General features: G+C 41.9%; 1 protein-coding gene across 1 annotated transcript in view; it reads left to right on the forward strand.

Annotated features, from left to right (window-relative positions):
- Nucleotides 1-5796: 5796 nt before the first annotated feature.
- Nucleotides 5797-16011, forward strand: part of UBXN4 (UBX domain protein 4) — a 58635-nt gene continuing 48420 nt past the window's right edge. The window contains exon 1 of the mRNA XM_004774253.3: nt 5797-6181. Coding sequence (XP_004774310.1) covers nt 6100-6181 — 82 coding nt within the window. The 5' untranslated portion in view covers nt 5797-6099. The remainder of the gene's footprint in view (nt 6182-16011) is intronic.

Consider the following 16011-nt stretch of genomic DNA (forward strand, 5'->3'; position numbering starts at 1 on the left):
TCAGGTCCAACTCCAGACCTACTTGATTCAGAATCTACATTTTTTTTTTTTTAAGATTTTATTTACCTACTTGACAGAGAGAGATTACAAGTAGGCAGAGAAGCAGGCAGAGAGAGAGGAGGAAGCAGACTCCCCACCAGGCAGAGAGCCCGATGCGGGACTCAATCCCAGGACTCTGAGATCATGACCTGAGTCAAAGGCAGAGGCTTTAACCCACTGAGCCACCCAGGTGTCCCCGGAATCTACCTTTTTAACAAAGATTTCAGGTGATCTGTAGACACTGAAATTTGTTTGTTGGCCGCATGTGGAGGAGCTAACGGCAATCTCAAGAAACGGCAATAGTCAAGAAAAGAAGCAGCTGCTGGATGGGAAGATTCAAGAGTTCTTGACTATATGGAGCAGAACCCCATGTGCCGATTCCCCTTTACATCTCTGATCGGCATAGTCTGTGAAATGAATGAGAAATAAGCCTTTCTTGTGTTAAGCCACTGAAATTTGAGGATTTTTTCCACATGTAACTTACCCTCTGCCTGGAACATTTATTCTTGCCACCTTTCCTCCAACTTCTGGTTAATCTGTGCTCACACTTCAGATCTTACCTCAAATACCACTTCCTTTGGGTAACCCGCTCTTCCCCCAGAGCTCCCCATTTTAGTCCTCCAGACTAAGTCATTCCTGCCAGTATTAACCCTAACGTACTTTATCTTTGAAGCATTAATCACAATGGTAATTGTATGAGTAATTGGCCAATTAGTTGCTAATGCTTTCCTATCCATCAGCATGCAATTTTCAGAGCAGGAAAAATGACTACTGCTTTTGTTTACTAATACATTCTCAGATCTTACCAGGCCTTTCTCAATAAATATTAGTCTGGTAATTAAATGAAGAAGTGATCTGGCTGAATCAAACACTTCGGATCCTTAAAGGCACATATTTATTTTTCTGAAGCATGGTTTTGGCAGGCAGGCAGGCAGAAATAATAGCTAGCATGTATAAAGCAGGTAATTACTATGTGCCTAGCACTTGCTCAACACTTACAAAGGTCCCTATTTTATGACAATAGCTGTAAAAGGAGAGTTTCTATATTTATCCCAATTTATCAGTGAGGGAACTGAAGTGTGAGAGGGGTGAAGAAATTTCCCAAGGTCACACAGTAAGTGTTGGCTGTATAAATGAACCAGGAAAACCTAACTCCAGTCCATGGGCTTACCTACTTCAATTACTGCCTTATGCCTTGCTAATAGAGTCACTGCCACTTTTTATTGGTCTTACTCACCTGGATCTCTACAAGAAGCCAGGAAAGAATCCATCCCATCTTTACTCATGAAAATGTGATTGTTGTGGGGTTTGGAATATATTCAAATGTTCCTTCTCTCCTTTTTAAATGTACATGAGTCCATAAGCCTTACATTATAACTAAACTATTCTCTCACTGGTCTATAGGCAAGTGATTATCCTTTGTATTATCATTTTTTTTAAAGATTTTATTTATTTATTTGACAGAGAGAGATCACAAGTAGTCAGAGAGGCAGGCAGAGAGAGAGAGAGGAGGAAGCAGGCCCCTGCTGAGCAGAGAGCCCGATGCAGGACTCGATCCCAGGACCCTGAGATCATGACCTGAGCCGAAGGCAGCGGCTCAACTCACTGAGCCACCCAGGCGCCCCTGTATTATCATTTTAATATCTTTACACTTTTCCCTCTTTCATTCAAGAAAAAACAAAACCAGAGAATATAATTTTCCCTTTAGTTGTTTTTTATATAAATGGCTTCTCAATATACAAGTCATATAGCCTCCTCTGGTGGTAAACAGGTGCAAGCTTCTGTGGATTTAAAAAAAGGGGGGAGGGGCAGGTGTTAAAAAGCAGGTGTAGAACTTTATATTTCAAGGTTATATTACCAACCCATCTTTGACTTCTTTTTCAAGCAATGGTAAAGGGCTGGCACTGAATCATTCACCTTCTTGTGAATATTGCATGTCTCAAAACTTACAAATGGATTTATGTCTAATGTTATTTTCTTTCTCTTCTTCTGGTTAAAATGGAAAGGGTATCTCTTCTGCCTGAGCTCTGGGTCCCATTCCAGCTTGTCTACAATAAGCAACATTTGACTTACAGTAACTGTCCTAGTTATCTCACAAGACTAGACTTGTGTCATCATACATACAAGTGCTTTCCATATTCCATTTTGTCATTCTCAGAGTGTTGGCAATGTCTTTCCTCGTGGCCACAAGATAGCTGCAGCAGTACCAGGCATCGTGTGCCCACAACCACTTACAGCAAGACGGGTTGTGCTTTCTTCCATGTGTCTTCTTTTACTAGGAAAACTCCTCCTAGAAGTGCCCCCTCCCTTACCATGAAGCCCTGAAAGGAAAAGGAGGTTGAAAAAATAAGTGTCTGGCAGTTTCCACTCTTATTGGGGAAACTCCTCGGGGTTGTGGGAAAAGAATGATTGTCCGGTGGGCTATTAGCAGAATTTGCCATATACCTCATATTCCTTCCAGTCTTCATAGAGCCCTCCTGCATTCCTGTGTCCCCATAGCTCTTTTCTATCAGTATCTAATTGTGTACACGTTTATTTAATCATTTAAATGGGTTGTTCTTTTCCACTCCAAATCCCTTTCTTCCCTCCCTTCACACTTACTGATACCTCTTCCTTACCTCCCCCTTCTCTCTTCAACCCACCCAACTGCCATCTAACTTACACAGAGAAGAATCCAAAGTCCTTCTTGCTAAGTTGATAATCACCACTGTGTTGCTAAAAACAATGGACATTTAAAAATCTTCTCTAAATTGACCCAATAGCAGGATTCAACACAGCTGCTTCTCGCTCCCTTCTCAAAACTCTCTCTACCCTCTCACTTTCCTCCACACAGTCCCTCCGTCCAACTCACCATTTTTCCTGAGTTTGCTTTATTGATTTACACTTTTCCATACAACCCTGTAGATGTTAGAGGTTGAAACTTCAGTCAGATCCCCTTGTCCTCACCTCACTTTGCATACTCCACAAATGACAGCATCCTCCAGAGCATCATTTATCTGCTGTATGTAGAAATTCCTACCTCTAGGTTTAAGAACCGTTTTCTGAGCTCCAGTCCTAGCATATGCCTGTGTCTCCACTCTGTGTCTCCAGCACTCCAAAAACATGTCAAGTTTTGAACTCACATATTCATGCACTCCTCCCCCTCAACTTTCTCTTCCTTCAATATTTTCCCTCTCAGTAACACCTTCTATATAATTTCTTAAGACAGAAACCCAAGATTTCTTCTTGACTCCTCCTTCCTCAAATTCTGTATCTAATATCTAATAAATCTACAAAACTATTGGGTCTGCTTCGAAAACATCAAAAGTATCCACCTCTCCATCTCCCTTACACAGCCTCTTCACATTCACCCATCCCCCTCCCAATCCAGTCCATTTAAACTGTAGCATAGTTGCATATTAAAAACACAAGTCTTCTATGTAACTTCTCTGTTTAAAATTCTTCAGTGGCTTTCTGCAACTTTGAGAATAATGTCTGTAATCTTTAACATGATTTCCAAGGCCTTGTATGATATTCTTGCCTATCTTTCCAGTCTCATCTGCACCACACTCCCCTTTCTATGTTTTAGCCATTCTGGACATTTCAGTTCAAGTGTGCTGTTCTCAAATTAATGCTTCTTCTACCCTGATTAGTCTTCTCCTTCACCTGGTTAGATTTTCCCTGACATGACATTTCCTCAGAAAGGACTTTTCTTAACCATGCTATCCATGTTTGGCCATCACACAATTTTAGTCATCATCACACATTTCTGAAGCCCTTAGAATCTCCCCTTTTGTGACATTCATCCTCACTTACAATCAGTTGTCTGCCTTCCTATTTAGATTGTGCAGTCACAATGGCAGGGCCCTTGTCTGATTGCCTCACTGCCAGGTATGCATGTCTAGTTCAGAGTAGATGAGCAATAAATATTTGATAAATGAATTAAAGGCTATGAATGATTCTTTTTTTTTTTTTTAAGATTTTTTTCACTTATTTGACAGAGTGAGAGCCCAAGCAGACAGAGCGAGAGGGAGAAGCAGGCTCCCCACTCAGCTGGGAACCCGACAGGGGGCTTGATCCCAGGAGCCTGGGATCATAACCTGAGCTGAAGGCAGCAGACACTTAAATGGCAGAGCCTTAGGCGCTCTGGCTATGAATGATTCTTACATTGTTTAATTTTAACATTAGAAATAAAGACATTGTTCTACTGAAAGAATTTATAGGTTAATTGAGTTTTTAGAAACCCACTTAAAGTTAATATGGAAGATCAACTCTTAATTCTTGAGAAATTATGTCCTATATAAGCAACAATGGTCTGTAATCAGCATTATGTTTCAGTGTATAATAACACTATATAAGAGGCCTTATTGGAAAAAAGTAAATACAAATCAGAGTGCAATCTGTTAACTATTTTTAGGTGTTTATATGGAATCTTTATAGGAAATGTTTAGAGGAATGTTTATAGGAAAGAGGTGTTTTCAGATGTAGCCCCTTAATCCTGCAAAGATTGCCAAATGCTTGTACTGCCGAGGGGACAATTCAATTGATGTAAAATGTATAATATAACATATGCAACTTTAAAAAATATATAAACCTTAGCTAATAGTTATTCGAGACTCTGTAACTCCAGAAAGTATTAAGTATGGGCCAGTTTTCATTTTATTAAAAAAGTTTTTTTATTTTTTAAAGATTTCACCTTTTTTTTTTTTAAGATTTATTTATTTATTTATTTATTTATTTGACAGAGAGAGAGATCACAAGTAGACAGAGAGGGAGGCAGAGAGAGAGAGAGAGAGGGAAGCAGGCTCCCCGCTGAGCAGAGAGCCCGATGCGATCCCAGAAACGTGAGATCATGACCTGAGCCGAAGGCAGCGGCTCAACCCACTGAGCCACCCAGGTGCCCCTAAAGATTTCATTTTTAAGTAATCTCTACAGACAAGGTGGGTCTGGACCTCATGACCCCAAGATCAAGAGTCACCTACTCCACCGACTGAGTGGGCCAGGAGCCCTGGGATCTGTTTTTATTTTAATGGCAACCAACCACAACATGCCATTGTCTTGATTATGGAACATTCTCACGTAAAATTGTAAACAAAAGCATTACCTGTCCTCCTCTTTTGTATTACCACGGAGAACGAATGCTTATTCTCTGCGTTTCAGTCACTTTAGAAAGCAGCTGTGGCGATAGCATAGCCAGTGTTTCGAGGTTTTGGATTGATGTCTGGCCAACGACTAGGAAACTGCGGAGGCTTGCATTCTACCAACACCTCCCCGCAGATCACAGGCTGTATGGTATTACAGAGGTTGACGTTGCGGTTTTTATCCTTTCTCTTCTTCAGGGTTGAGCTAAGTTGAACTAAGCTCTTCTTCAGGTTTGGGTTAAGGTTGAACTAAGTTCAGCAGGAGACGAAGCCCACTTAGTTCCATACAGAGAAGCACCTACCCTATCACACAATGGCCATTAATCATCATAAAGAATTACATCGTCCACAATTAAGGTTTCAAACCGGGGCGGGGACGACTTCTTCCATACTTAACGTCTCAATGAGACAGCGGAGAACACCTCCTAGACCGTGGGCACCGTGTCCTCTCCTCCCCTTTACAGATTGGAAAAAGGCTCTCTCACTGCTGCCCCCTTCAGTTGTGCCCCGGAAACCACAGTTACGTTTTCCCCATAGGAGGAAAAGAAGCCTAAGAAGACTACAATTCCCGTCATGCCTTATGAAGGCGTCGCCGTCGCACCGTAGCCGTTAGTCATCTTTCTCACTGGCTCTTTCCATTTCCGGAACTGCGGAGTCTGAGGCCTAGCGGCCGCACGCCCACACCAACTTGCCAACGAGACAAGGCACTGGGGCGCCGTGCCCACGGCGACGTGCGGCGTCACGGGGCGCAGAGCGCGCCTGGTCCGCGGGCTTGCGCGCGTCCCAGGGGACTGCTGACGGGATTGCGTGCTTGCGCGGAGGCGGGGGCCAGATCAGCTTGGGCTGCGGGGGCCGCGGGGCCAGACGAAGGAGAGGGCGGGGTCAGCTTCGGGACCGCGGCAGCAACACTCCGAGCGAGCGCCTGGGCCAGAGGAGAGCGATGTTGTGGTTCCAGGGCGCCATTCCGGCCGCCATCGCGTCGGCCAAGAGGAGCGGCGCGGTCTTCGTGGTATTCGTGGCAGGTGAAGGGGGCGGGGGCCCGAGTTGTGGCCGGACACTCCTTCGGCCTACCTCCAGTTCTAGCTTTTCCTCCGAACTCCGACAGGCCCAGGCTGCCGTCCCTGGTTTCCCAGCGCTTCCCCCTACCGTTTGGGGCATGCCGGGCCTGGCGAGGCCCCCAGCTCCCGCTTCTTCCAGCACCCCGGCGGGAGGCTCGGTCCCCGCCTCGCCCCCACAGCTCTCAGAGCCCCGCCTACAGCTCTGGCAGGGCACGGGGCCGCGTCCGGAAGGCCCTAGCCGCGTACCCCCGCTGCGCCCCCTGAGGAGTTGGCGCACTTAGACCCCAACAGCCCTCTCTCGGGCACCCCGGTAGATGTCTCTGCCCCCGAGGACCCACTTCGGGATGCTTAACGTTTGTGTAGCACAAGTGTTCAGGTGGTGATAGAGACAGGCCATTAGGCAGGCAATTGGGTTCGTAATTAGTTGTGGACTGTCAGGAAGAAAGCTGTGTCATCGGTTAGCAACAAAGAGAAACCACCTGATGTTCACGGCTACTGGCGATCGTACGTTCCTGAAACGCAAACTTTTGAGCTTTATATAGGTTGGATTTTTTTTTTTTTTTTATTCTAACAGGGGGAGAGTCTAATGTGGAGTATTTGCTTTGTTGCAACTTGGTTTTTGTACCGTTTGTTTAGAAGAAGTAGCCTTTCAGTCTTTGGTTCGTTTTGTCTACCTAGTCTAATGTCTGTAGTTTCGAGAACCTGAGCTAACTCATTTATCCTGTGTTACTCTGGTTTATTTTGCTCCGTCTTTTATGACTACCCTATTTTATTACAAAAATCTTCTAGATTTACAGTAGACCTAAGCCTCTGTGGTTTTGCTATTCTCGTCATATGAGCCAAATTCGTGTTTGTGATTTCTATTAATTTGAGGTGTATTATTTCAGCAATTTATGCTTAATAACGGTGTACTCATTAACTTAATGACCCTTGGGAGACTAGATAGCAGCTCTATAACTTTATGCAACGCCGTGAACAGAGGCTAAAATATGAGCTTCACTTCAAATCAAGTTTGAAATTTATAATTGTTTTAAGTTATGACAAATTTTTAGTTAATTGTTAATTAGAAGAGCAGTTTGATCCTCTTATGTGTCTTTAGAGTTATATTTTAGATGCATAACTGCTATAATCCTATAAGAAGAAAAAGTGGGATAAAAAGGGATTAAAAAGGAAAGGAAAATTAAATTATCTATACTTATTAGGAGCATAGTAGTAGTTTTATGACATTTTAAGTTGTTTTTCACATAAAATCTCCTTGATTCTTTATAAGTAGAGCAGATATTATTGTACCCATTTCTTTTTATTTATTTATTTGAGAGAGACAGTGAGAGAGAGCATGAGAGGAGAGAAGGTCAGAGGGAGAAGCAGACTCCCCGTGGAGCTGGGGGCCCGATATGGGATTCGATCCTGGGACTCCAGGATCCTGACCTGAGCCGAAAGTAGTTGCCCAACCAGCTGAGGCACCCTGTACTCATTTCTTAGTTGAGGAAATTTGTGTCCACAGTGGTTAAGTGATGTGCACCAGGATCACAAAATATTTCCATCTTGTCCTGACAAATTTTTTTTAGCAGCTTCCAAAAGCTGTGTTTTTTGTTTTGCTTTTTGTTTCTTGAGAAAAACTGAGCAACTGTAGACCTCATGGATTAATGAAATTGATATAGAAGTCAGGAAATCTAGGATTATGGTAGTCAATTTTTAATTTTTAAATTTAATTAATTAATTAATTTCCATTTTATTTATTTATTTATTTTTAAAGATTTTGTTTATTTATTTGACAGACAGAGATTACAAGTAGGCAGAGAAGCAGGCAGAGAGAGAGGAAGGGAAGCAGGCCCCCCGCTGAGCAGAGAGCCCGATGCAGGGCTCGATCCCTGAACCCTGAGATCATGCATGACCTGAGCCTAAGGCAGCGGCTTAACCCACTGAGCCACCCAGGCGCCCCTGTTTTAATTTGTTTTTAATTTTTTAAAAAAAGATATTTATTTGACAGAATTCACAAGTGGGCAGAGGCAGGCAGAGGGAGAGAGAGGAGGAAGCAGGCTCCCTGCTGAGCAGAGAGCTCAATATGGGCCCCTGTCCCAGGACTCTGGGATCATGACCTGAGCTGAAGGCAGAGGCTTTAACCCACTGAGCCACCCAGGCGCCCAGCAGGGAGTCCAGGGTGGGGCTTGATCCCAGAACCCTGGGATCATGGCCTGAGCCAAAGGCAGATGCTTTTTTTTTTTTTTAAGATTTTATTTATTTATTTGACAGACAGAGATCACAAGTAGGCAGAGAGGCAGGCAGAGAGAGAGGAGGAAGCAGGCTCTCCGCTGAGTAGAGTGCACGATGCGGGGCTTGATACCAGGACCCTGGGACCATGACCTGAGCTGAAGGCAGAGGCCTAACCCACTGGGCCACCCAGGCGCCCCAGGCAGATGCTTTTTGACTGAGCCACACAGGGTGCCCCAGTAGTCATTTAAAAAAAAAATATATATATATATATATATATATGTATATATGTATTTGTTTTATGGGGGAGGGGCAGAATGAGAGAGAGAGAATCCTCAGGCAGACTCCCAGTTGGGTGGGGAGCCCAATGCCAGCTTTGATCCCAGGACCCTGAGATAATGACCTGAGCTGAAATCAGGAGTCAGACACTTAACCGACTGAACCACCCAGGCTCCTTGATGGTAGTCATTTTTGAAACTAAAACCACAACTGATGGTGTCTAAATGTTCCTAGAAGATACTTTTGGGCTAAATAGTTAATTTGAAATAAGAAATGCTAGATTTAATTAACGAACATTAGGAAACAGTGCTAGTTATTACTGTAGCAAAATAAAGTTAGAGGTCTTTGGGATTCTCTGTTTGTATGTGTGTGTATTCCATTAACAACTTACTGATGAGCACATATTACATGTTTGCGAAATATCTGTGACTCTGTTGAATGTTTGTAGGAACTCCGTTAGCATCTGTCAAAGGAGTTTGCCTCTTGGCCTGTTTAAAATACTGTTGGCTTTTCTAGAGTTTTCGTACATTAATCCCGAACACTAGGTGGGATTAGTTTCACTCTAAGAGTATGTAGTTAGTGGGGTCTTGAAACTGCAACCCTTACATATTGCCTGGACCTTTGTTATAGCCAGAACTCATGATTTTTTTAGATGGGATACCCTGACAAAAGTAAAGCAATTCAGTAGAAAATTAGAAAGAAACAGTAAATCTTGAAACACTGAGAAAAATAAAATTAAGATGTTTAAAAAAAAAAAAAAAGAAAGAAAATTAAGGGTGCCTGGGTGGCTCAGTTAGTTAAGCGACTGCCTTTGGCTCAGGTCGTGATCCTGGAGTCCCGGGATCAGTCTCGCATTGGGCTCCCAGCACCACGGGGAGTCTGCTTCTCCCTCTGACCTTCTCCCCTCTCATGCTCGCTCTCTTTCTCTCTCTCAATAAATAAAAATTTAAAAAAAAGAAAATTAAAAAGATATCTGAAAGGCTGGAAGAATGGTCTTGAGGGCATACTTTGTTTCATATAACCCCTCAGTTGGGAAGCACTTTAGGCAGGTTGTTTATATTTAGTGAAATTTTCGTGGATGAATTAAAGAAAATTATAAAATTAAAACTGGAGAGATTACTACTAATTCAGACAAGAACTTAGCAAGTATTTTTAAAGTGTTATATCTTTGTAACTTGAAAGAAATAAAACTGAAGATTGTGATTCTGTTTTGGGGAAGGTAGAATATTCTGACAAGGATCCTGAAGCAAAGTGTCAGTTCACAGACTAGTGTTGCTAGTGGGCTAAACTTTTCATGACAGACACTATTTACTGCCTTTTTTGATTCAGAAAGACCACAAAAGCTTTTAGATTTTGACTAGTTGACATTTTCTGGGTTGGAATTCCTGGCTGTACTAAGCTCTGCAACTCTTTGCTTCTGAGTTTGTATTGTTCTTTTGTTTGTTTGTTTTTAAGATTTTATTTTATTTTTTAAAAAATTTCTACACCCAGTGTGAGGCTCAGAACTCACAACCCTGAGATCAAGAGTCACATGCTCTACCTACTGAGCTAGCTAGATGCCCCTGTATTGTTCTTTTTAAGTGTCTTTACTTTGGATGCTGCTGATACTACCAAAGATACAACATTTCCTACTAAAATTTTAGGCTGGCCTAACTCCATAGCATAGTTCATGTACTGATTAATAAGTAAGTAAAGATACTAAAGTTGGTTAGTAATTTTACTCTGTAGAATTAAGGTGAGTCTCAGTGAGTTAAGGAATTCCATTCAGCCTTACATCTCTGTTGGTCAAGCAGCTGTTGCTGCTGCCACTAAGCTGAGTTATGGACAGACACTGCTAGTGGGGATGTGATATTTGGGACTGTCCCCATGTGGTACAACATATTGAAAAGTACCAACTTCAGAGCAGGACATCCATACTTCTAGCTATCCCCTTGTCATCCCCACTTAGATGCCTCACAAGATCCTCAAGTATAAAAGTATATTTACTGCCTGAACTTGTTTTTCTCCCCACCAGTGTTGTTCATTTAGTAAATGGCGTGACTTTTACATCCAGATTGATAAACCGTACTGTGGGAGTTATCTTTGAATCTCAACTCTTTAGTCATCTCTTATCTCATGTTCCGTGTTGTTTATGACACACAGTCACACAGTCGCACAGGCCTTTTCCTACGCATAAAATCCTGCTTAGTGAACTGTTCAGGCTCTTGGCCCAGCTCAGCTTTTTCATCCTTTAGGTCTTACCTTAAATGTCACCCTGGAGAAGGCTTCCCTGTCTGATCTCAAAAGGTCTCATTATTTTCTTAGATCTGTTCTTTTTTTCATAGTATTTATTAGTATAATTATTTATAATTGTTTACCAAAAAAGTACATTTTTTGTAGCATTAGATTTTTAAACTCCACTGAGAGCAGACAGTATCTCATTTGTTTCATATTTAGCTTATCTATAGCCCATTGCCTCGGACAAAGTAAATGTAGAATAAAATCGTGAATGTATGAAAAAAGAATGAATAAAAAGGGTCTTTCTTGCCTCACATTCTTCTCTAAGAATGTTTGTAGTAAGAATGTTCCCATATAGCTATTTTCTAGGTTGATAATTTTGTCATTCACTTGGAATTTTACGTGCCACCCCACAGTGTTGGAAGATGTGCTCAGAATGATGTCGCTGCAAATGATAATTTTCCCCATTTGCTTTCTCAACATCTGGGAATCTGCTAATGGGCATTCTTTTTGGTCCTGATCTGCGGGTGTGTTCTACTCCCTCTTTACTTCTCCATGGCCAGATTTGTCAAGCTCCTCTTCCTGGATCATCTCACATAGAAAATACTCAAATATGCAGCATTAGTCAATTATTATAGGTATGCCAGGATACTTACTCTACAAGAAATTTAGCTATTCGTTCCACAGAATACTTATTGAGAGCTTGCTATATGTCAGGTACTTAACATATGCCAGGTTGTGTTGTAGGCATTTGAGTTATATTAAAAAATTATATTTAAAAAGATATAATAAAAATTATATTAAAAAAATAATCCTTGCTCTCATGGAGCCTGCATTCTAATTTGTGGGGGACAGTAAATATAATAAGTAAACACATGGTCTGTTGGAAGGTCAACAGTATTACAGGGGAAAAAAGACTAGGAAATTAGGGAACTTTGGGAATGTCTGAAGGCTGTCATTTTATTTTTTATTTGTATTTATATATGGGACTTGTGGGCCTTGAGCTCATGACCCTGAGATCAAAAAGAGTTGCATGCTCTACTAACTAAGCCAGCTAGCTGCCCCTAAAGGCTGTCATTTTAAAGTAGTGTATAGTCTACTGGGTATTTACCCCAAAGATACAGATGTAGTGAAAAGAAGGGCCATATGTACCCCAATGCTTATAGCAGCAATGTCCACAATAGCCAAACTGGAAAGAGCCGAGATGCCCTTCAACAGACAAATGGATAAAGATGATGAGGAATGGAATATTACTCAGGCATCAGAAAGGATGGAATACCCAACTTTTGTATCAACATGGAGGGAACTGGAAGGAGATTATGTTCAGTGAAATAAGTCAAGCAGAAAAAGTCAATTATCATATGGTTTCACTTACTTGTAGAACATAAGGAATAACATGGAGGACATTAGGAGAAGGAAAGGAAAAGTGAAGAGGGGGAAATCAGAGTAGGAGACAAACCACGAGAGACTGTGGACTCTGAGAAACTGAGGGTTTTTGAGAGGAGAAGAGTGGAGGGGATGGGTGATCCTGGTGGTGGGTAATTAAGGAGGTCATGTAGTGCATGGAGTACTGGGTGTTATATGTAAGCAATGAATCTTGGAACGGTACATCAAAAACTAATGATGTGTTGTATGGTGACTAACATAACACAATAAAAAAAAGTAGCATATAGTAGGGAAGCCTTTATTGAGAAGGTAATATTTGACCAAGAACTTAAGGGAGTTGAGTGTTGACCATGTAAATATCTGTGGGGAGAATATTCAAGGTAGAGGAAGCAACTAGTACAAAGACCTTAAAGTAAGCGTCTTTCTATATTAGCAGAATAGGAAAAAGGTAAAGAGATAGGAGGTCAGAGAGGTAACTGGAGGCGTGAGGCCATTTGTAGGGACTTTGACTTATAATGTAAGGGAAATTGGGAGCCATTGTAGATTTTGAGCAGAGTATTGATGTGGTAAGACTCTTAATTAAAGTTGCCATGCTAATAATCGACTGAACAGCTTTGCCACATCTACTGCAGTCAGCAGTCAGACTTGGCATTCCAGAAAATGTCGACATCACTGTGAAGGGATGCACAGTTACTGTGAAAGGCCCCAGAGGAACCCTGCAAAGGGACTTTAGTCATGTCAGTGTAGGACTCCATCTCTTCGGAAGGAGAAAGAGGAGGCTCTGAGTTGACAAATGGTGGGGAAATAGGAAAGAACTGGCTACTGTTCACATAACCTGTAGTCATGTACAGTATATAATCTGGGGGACAGGTTGCTCCTGGCTTGCTCAGTCAGTAGAACATGTGATTCTTTTTTTTTTTTTTTTTTAAGATTTTATTTGTTTGTTTGACAGACAGAGATCACAAGTAGACAGAGAGGCAGGCAGAGAGAGAGAGAGAGAGAATGAGAAGCAGGCTCCCGGCTGAGCAGAGAGCCCGATGTGGGACTCGATCCCAGGACCCTGAGATCATGACCTGAGCTGAAGGCAGCAGCTTAACCCACTGAGCCACCCAGGCACCCAGAACATGTGATTCTTGACCTGGGGTGGTGAGTTTGAGCCCAAAATGGGTTGTGGAGATTACTTTAAAAAACAAAACAAAACAACATGATCAAGGGGGCTACGCTAGGCTTCCCTTACAAGATGAGGTCTTTGTATGATCACTTCCCCATCAATATTGTTATTCGGGAGAATGGTTCTTTTGTTAAAATCTAGAATTTCTTGGATGGAAAACACATCTGCGGGTTTGAATGGGGCCACGTATTGTTTGTTCAGTATCTCAAGTTCAGAAAGATGAGTTAATTCTTGAAGGAAATGACATTGGACTTGTATCAAACTCAGCTGCTTTGATTTAGCAAGCCACAACAGTTAAAAACAAAGATATCAGAAAATTTTTGGACAGTATCTATGTTTCTGAGAAAGGAAGAGTTCAGGAGACTGATGAATAAGATCTAAGTTGTCCAGCTACCTCAACAGCAAGATGCTGGATGATTTTTCAGACTTATTTGTGGTATTTTTTAAAAAGATTTTATTTATTTGACACACACGCAGAGAGAGCTATCACAAGTAGGCAGAGGCAGGCAGAGAGAGAGGGGGAAGCAGGCTCCCTGCTGAGCAGAGAGCCCGACGAGGGCTCCATCCCAGAACAAAGACCATGACCTGAGCCAAAAGCAGAGGCTTTAACCCACTGAGCCACCCAGGTGCCCCCATTTGTGGTATTTTAAAGATGGAATGAAAACTGTATTGATTGGCATTGATGGGGCTGCTAGAATGAGCAGGGAAACCAGTTAGGAGGCTATTGTAATCATTTAGGTGAGATGTGGTAGCTTAAATCAGGGTGGTAGCAGTGAAAGTGGTAAGAAATAGTTACATTCTGCATATATCTTGGAGAGAGAGCTGAAGTCAGGGATAACTAGTTTCTGGCCTAAAAAACTGAAGGGATGGAATTACCTCAAACAGGTAACTGAGATGAGGAAGGCTGAGGGTGGATTGGGAAAATAGCTACACATGAGAAGAAAACAACTTACGGAAGAACAGATACAGAATTTTTTTTTTTTTGTATTTGTAATTCATTTTTGTTTGTTTGTTTGTTTGTTTAAAGATTTTATTTATTTATTTGACAGAGATCACAAGTAGGCAGAGAGGCAGAGAGAGAGAGAGAGAGAGAGAGAGAGAGAGAGAGAAGCAGGCTTCCTGCGGAGCAGGGAGCCCAATGCGGGGGCTTGATCCCAGGACCCTGAGATCATGACCCGAGCCAAAGGCAGCAGCCCAAACCACTGAGCCACCCAGGCGCCCCTAATTCATTTTTGAATTTGAAATTTGAAATTCAATTCATTTTGAATTTAAACAAAAAATTTGACCTGAGAACTTTTTAAATCTGTAAATTGGCAGAGGTTGTTCACCTTTGAGAAAGCACTTCTGCTAAACGTCAGAAGTATTTTTCTTGACTTACTTGGGTAAGTTTCCTTCTGTCCATCAGTAAGTGGTTACATCAAAGTCTAGGCATTATAAGTCTAAAAAGGAAGTAATATCTTGATAGATAGAACTTTTAAAACATTTTGTCATTGAAGTATGACATACAGTGAAGTATATTAAGTGAGCAGCTAAGTGAATTTTTTATTTGTTTATTTGACAGACAGAAAGCACAAGTAGGCAGAGAGGCAGAGAAAGAGAGAGGGGGAAGCAGGCTCCCTGCTGAGCAGAGAGCCCAACTCGGGGCTCTATCCCAGGACCCTGAGATCGTGACCTGAGCCAAAGGCAGAGGCTTAACTCACTGAGACACCCAAGCACCCCTCAGTGAATTTTTATGTATTAACACACTCATGTAACTCTCATCCAGAGAAGATATAAATATTTCCAGCACCCCCAGAAGGCTCCTTCATGCTCTTTCCCAATCAGTAGCACCTCTACCCAGGTAACTAATATGCTGAGTTCTATCACCATAGATAACTTTTGGATCAGCATACCTTTTTTTTTTTTTCTTTTGAGATTTATTTACTTTAGAGAGAGAGAGAGCATGCCTGCATGCTTGCAAGCAGGGGGAGGAGCAGAGAGAAAGGGAGACAGAGGAGCAGACTCCTGCTGAGTGCAGAGCCCATCTCAGGTCTCTGTCTCAGGATGCTGAGATCATGACCTGAGCCGAAGTCAGGAGTGGACACTTAACCTACTGAGCTACCCAGGTGCCCCTGGATAAGTATATCTTCTAAAATTAACGTACCTGTGATAAAAAGCAAGTCCAAAACTGCAATCACAACTGCACCTGCTTCTGTCTACCTTGGGGGAATTCTGGAGAGTGATGCTGTGGTGTGGGGACATTGAGCTTGACAGAAAAGTACTACATAAAGGAAGGCTATTGCATATTTATTCTAAAATCACGTGTACAAAAGCCACAATAGCTGCTGTACATTTCCACGATGACTTGTAATTACTGTGGTACTACTTGCTTCATAATTTGGATGTCTTTTTTTAGAAAATATTTTGTAAAATCTAGATAGCTTCATTCTTTTTCATTACATCTTCATATATATATATATTTTTTTGGCAGCCTAAGCTGTTTTTTGTTACTTTTTATAAAGTTAACAGTGCATATAATCATGCTTTTCAC

This window comes from Mustela putorius, unplaced genomic scaffold, assembly GCF_011764305.1.
Source record: "Mustela putorius furo isolate JIRA1106 unplaced genomic scaffold, ASM1176430v1.1 tig00003867_pilon_pilon_pilon, whole genome shotgun sequence".
Classification (NCBI taxonomy): domain Eukaryota; kingdom Metazoa; phylum Chordata; class Mammalia; order Carnivora; family Mustelidae; genus Mustela; species Mustela putorius.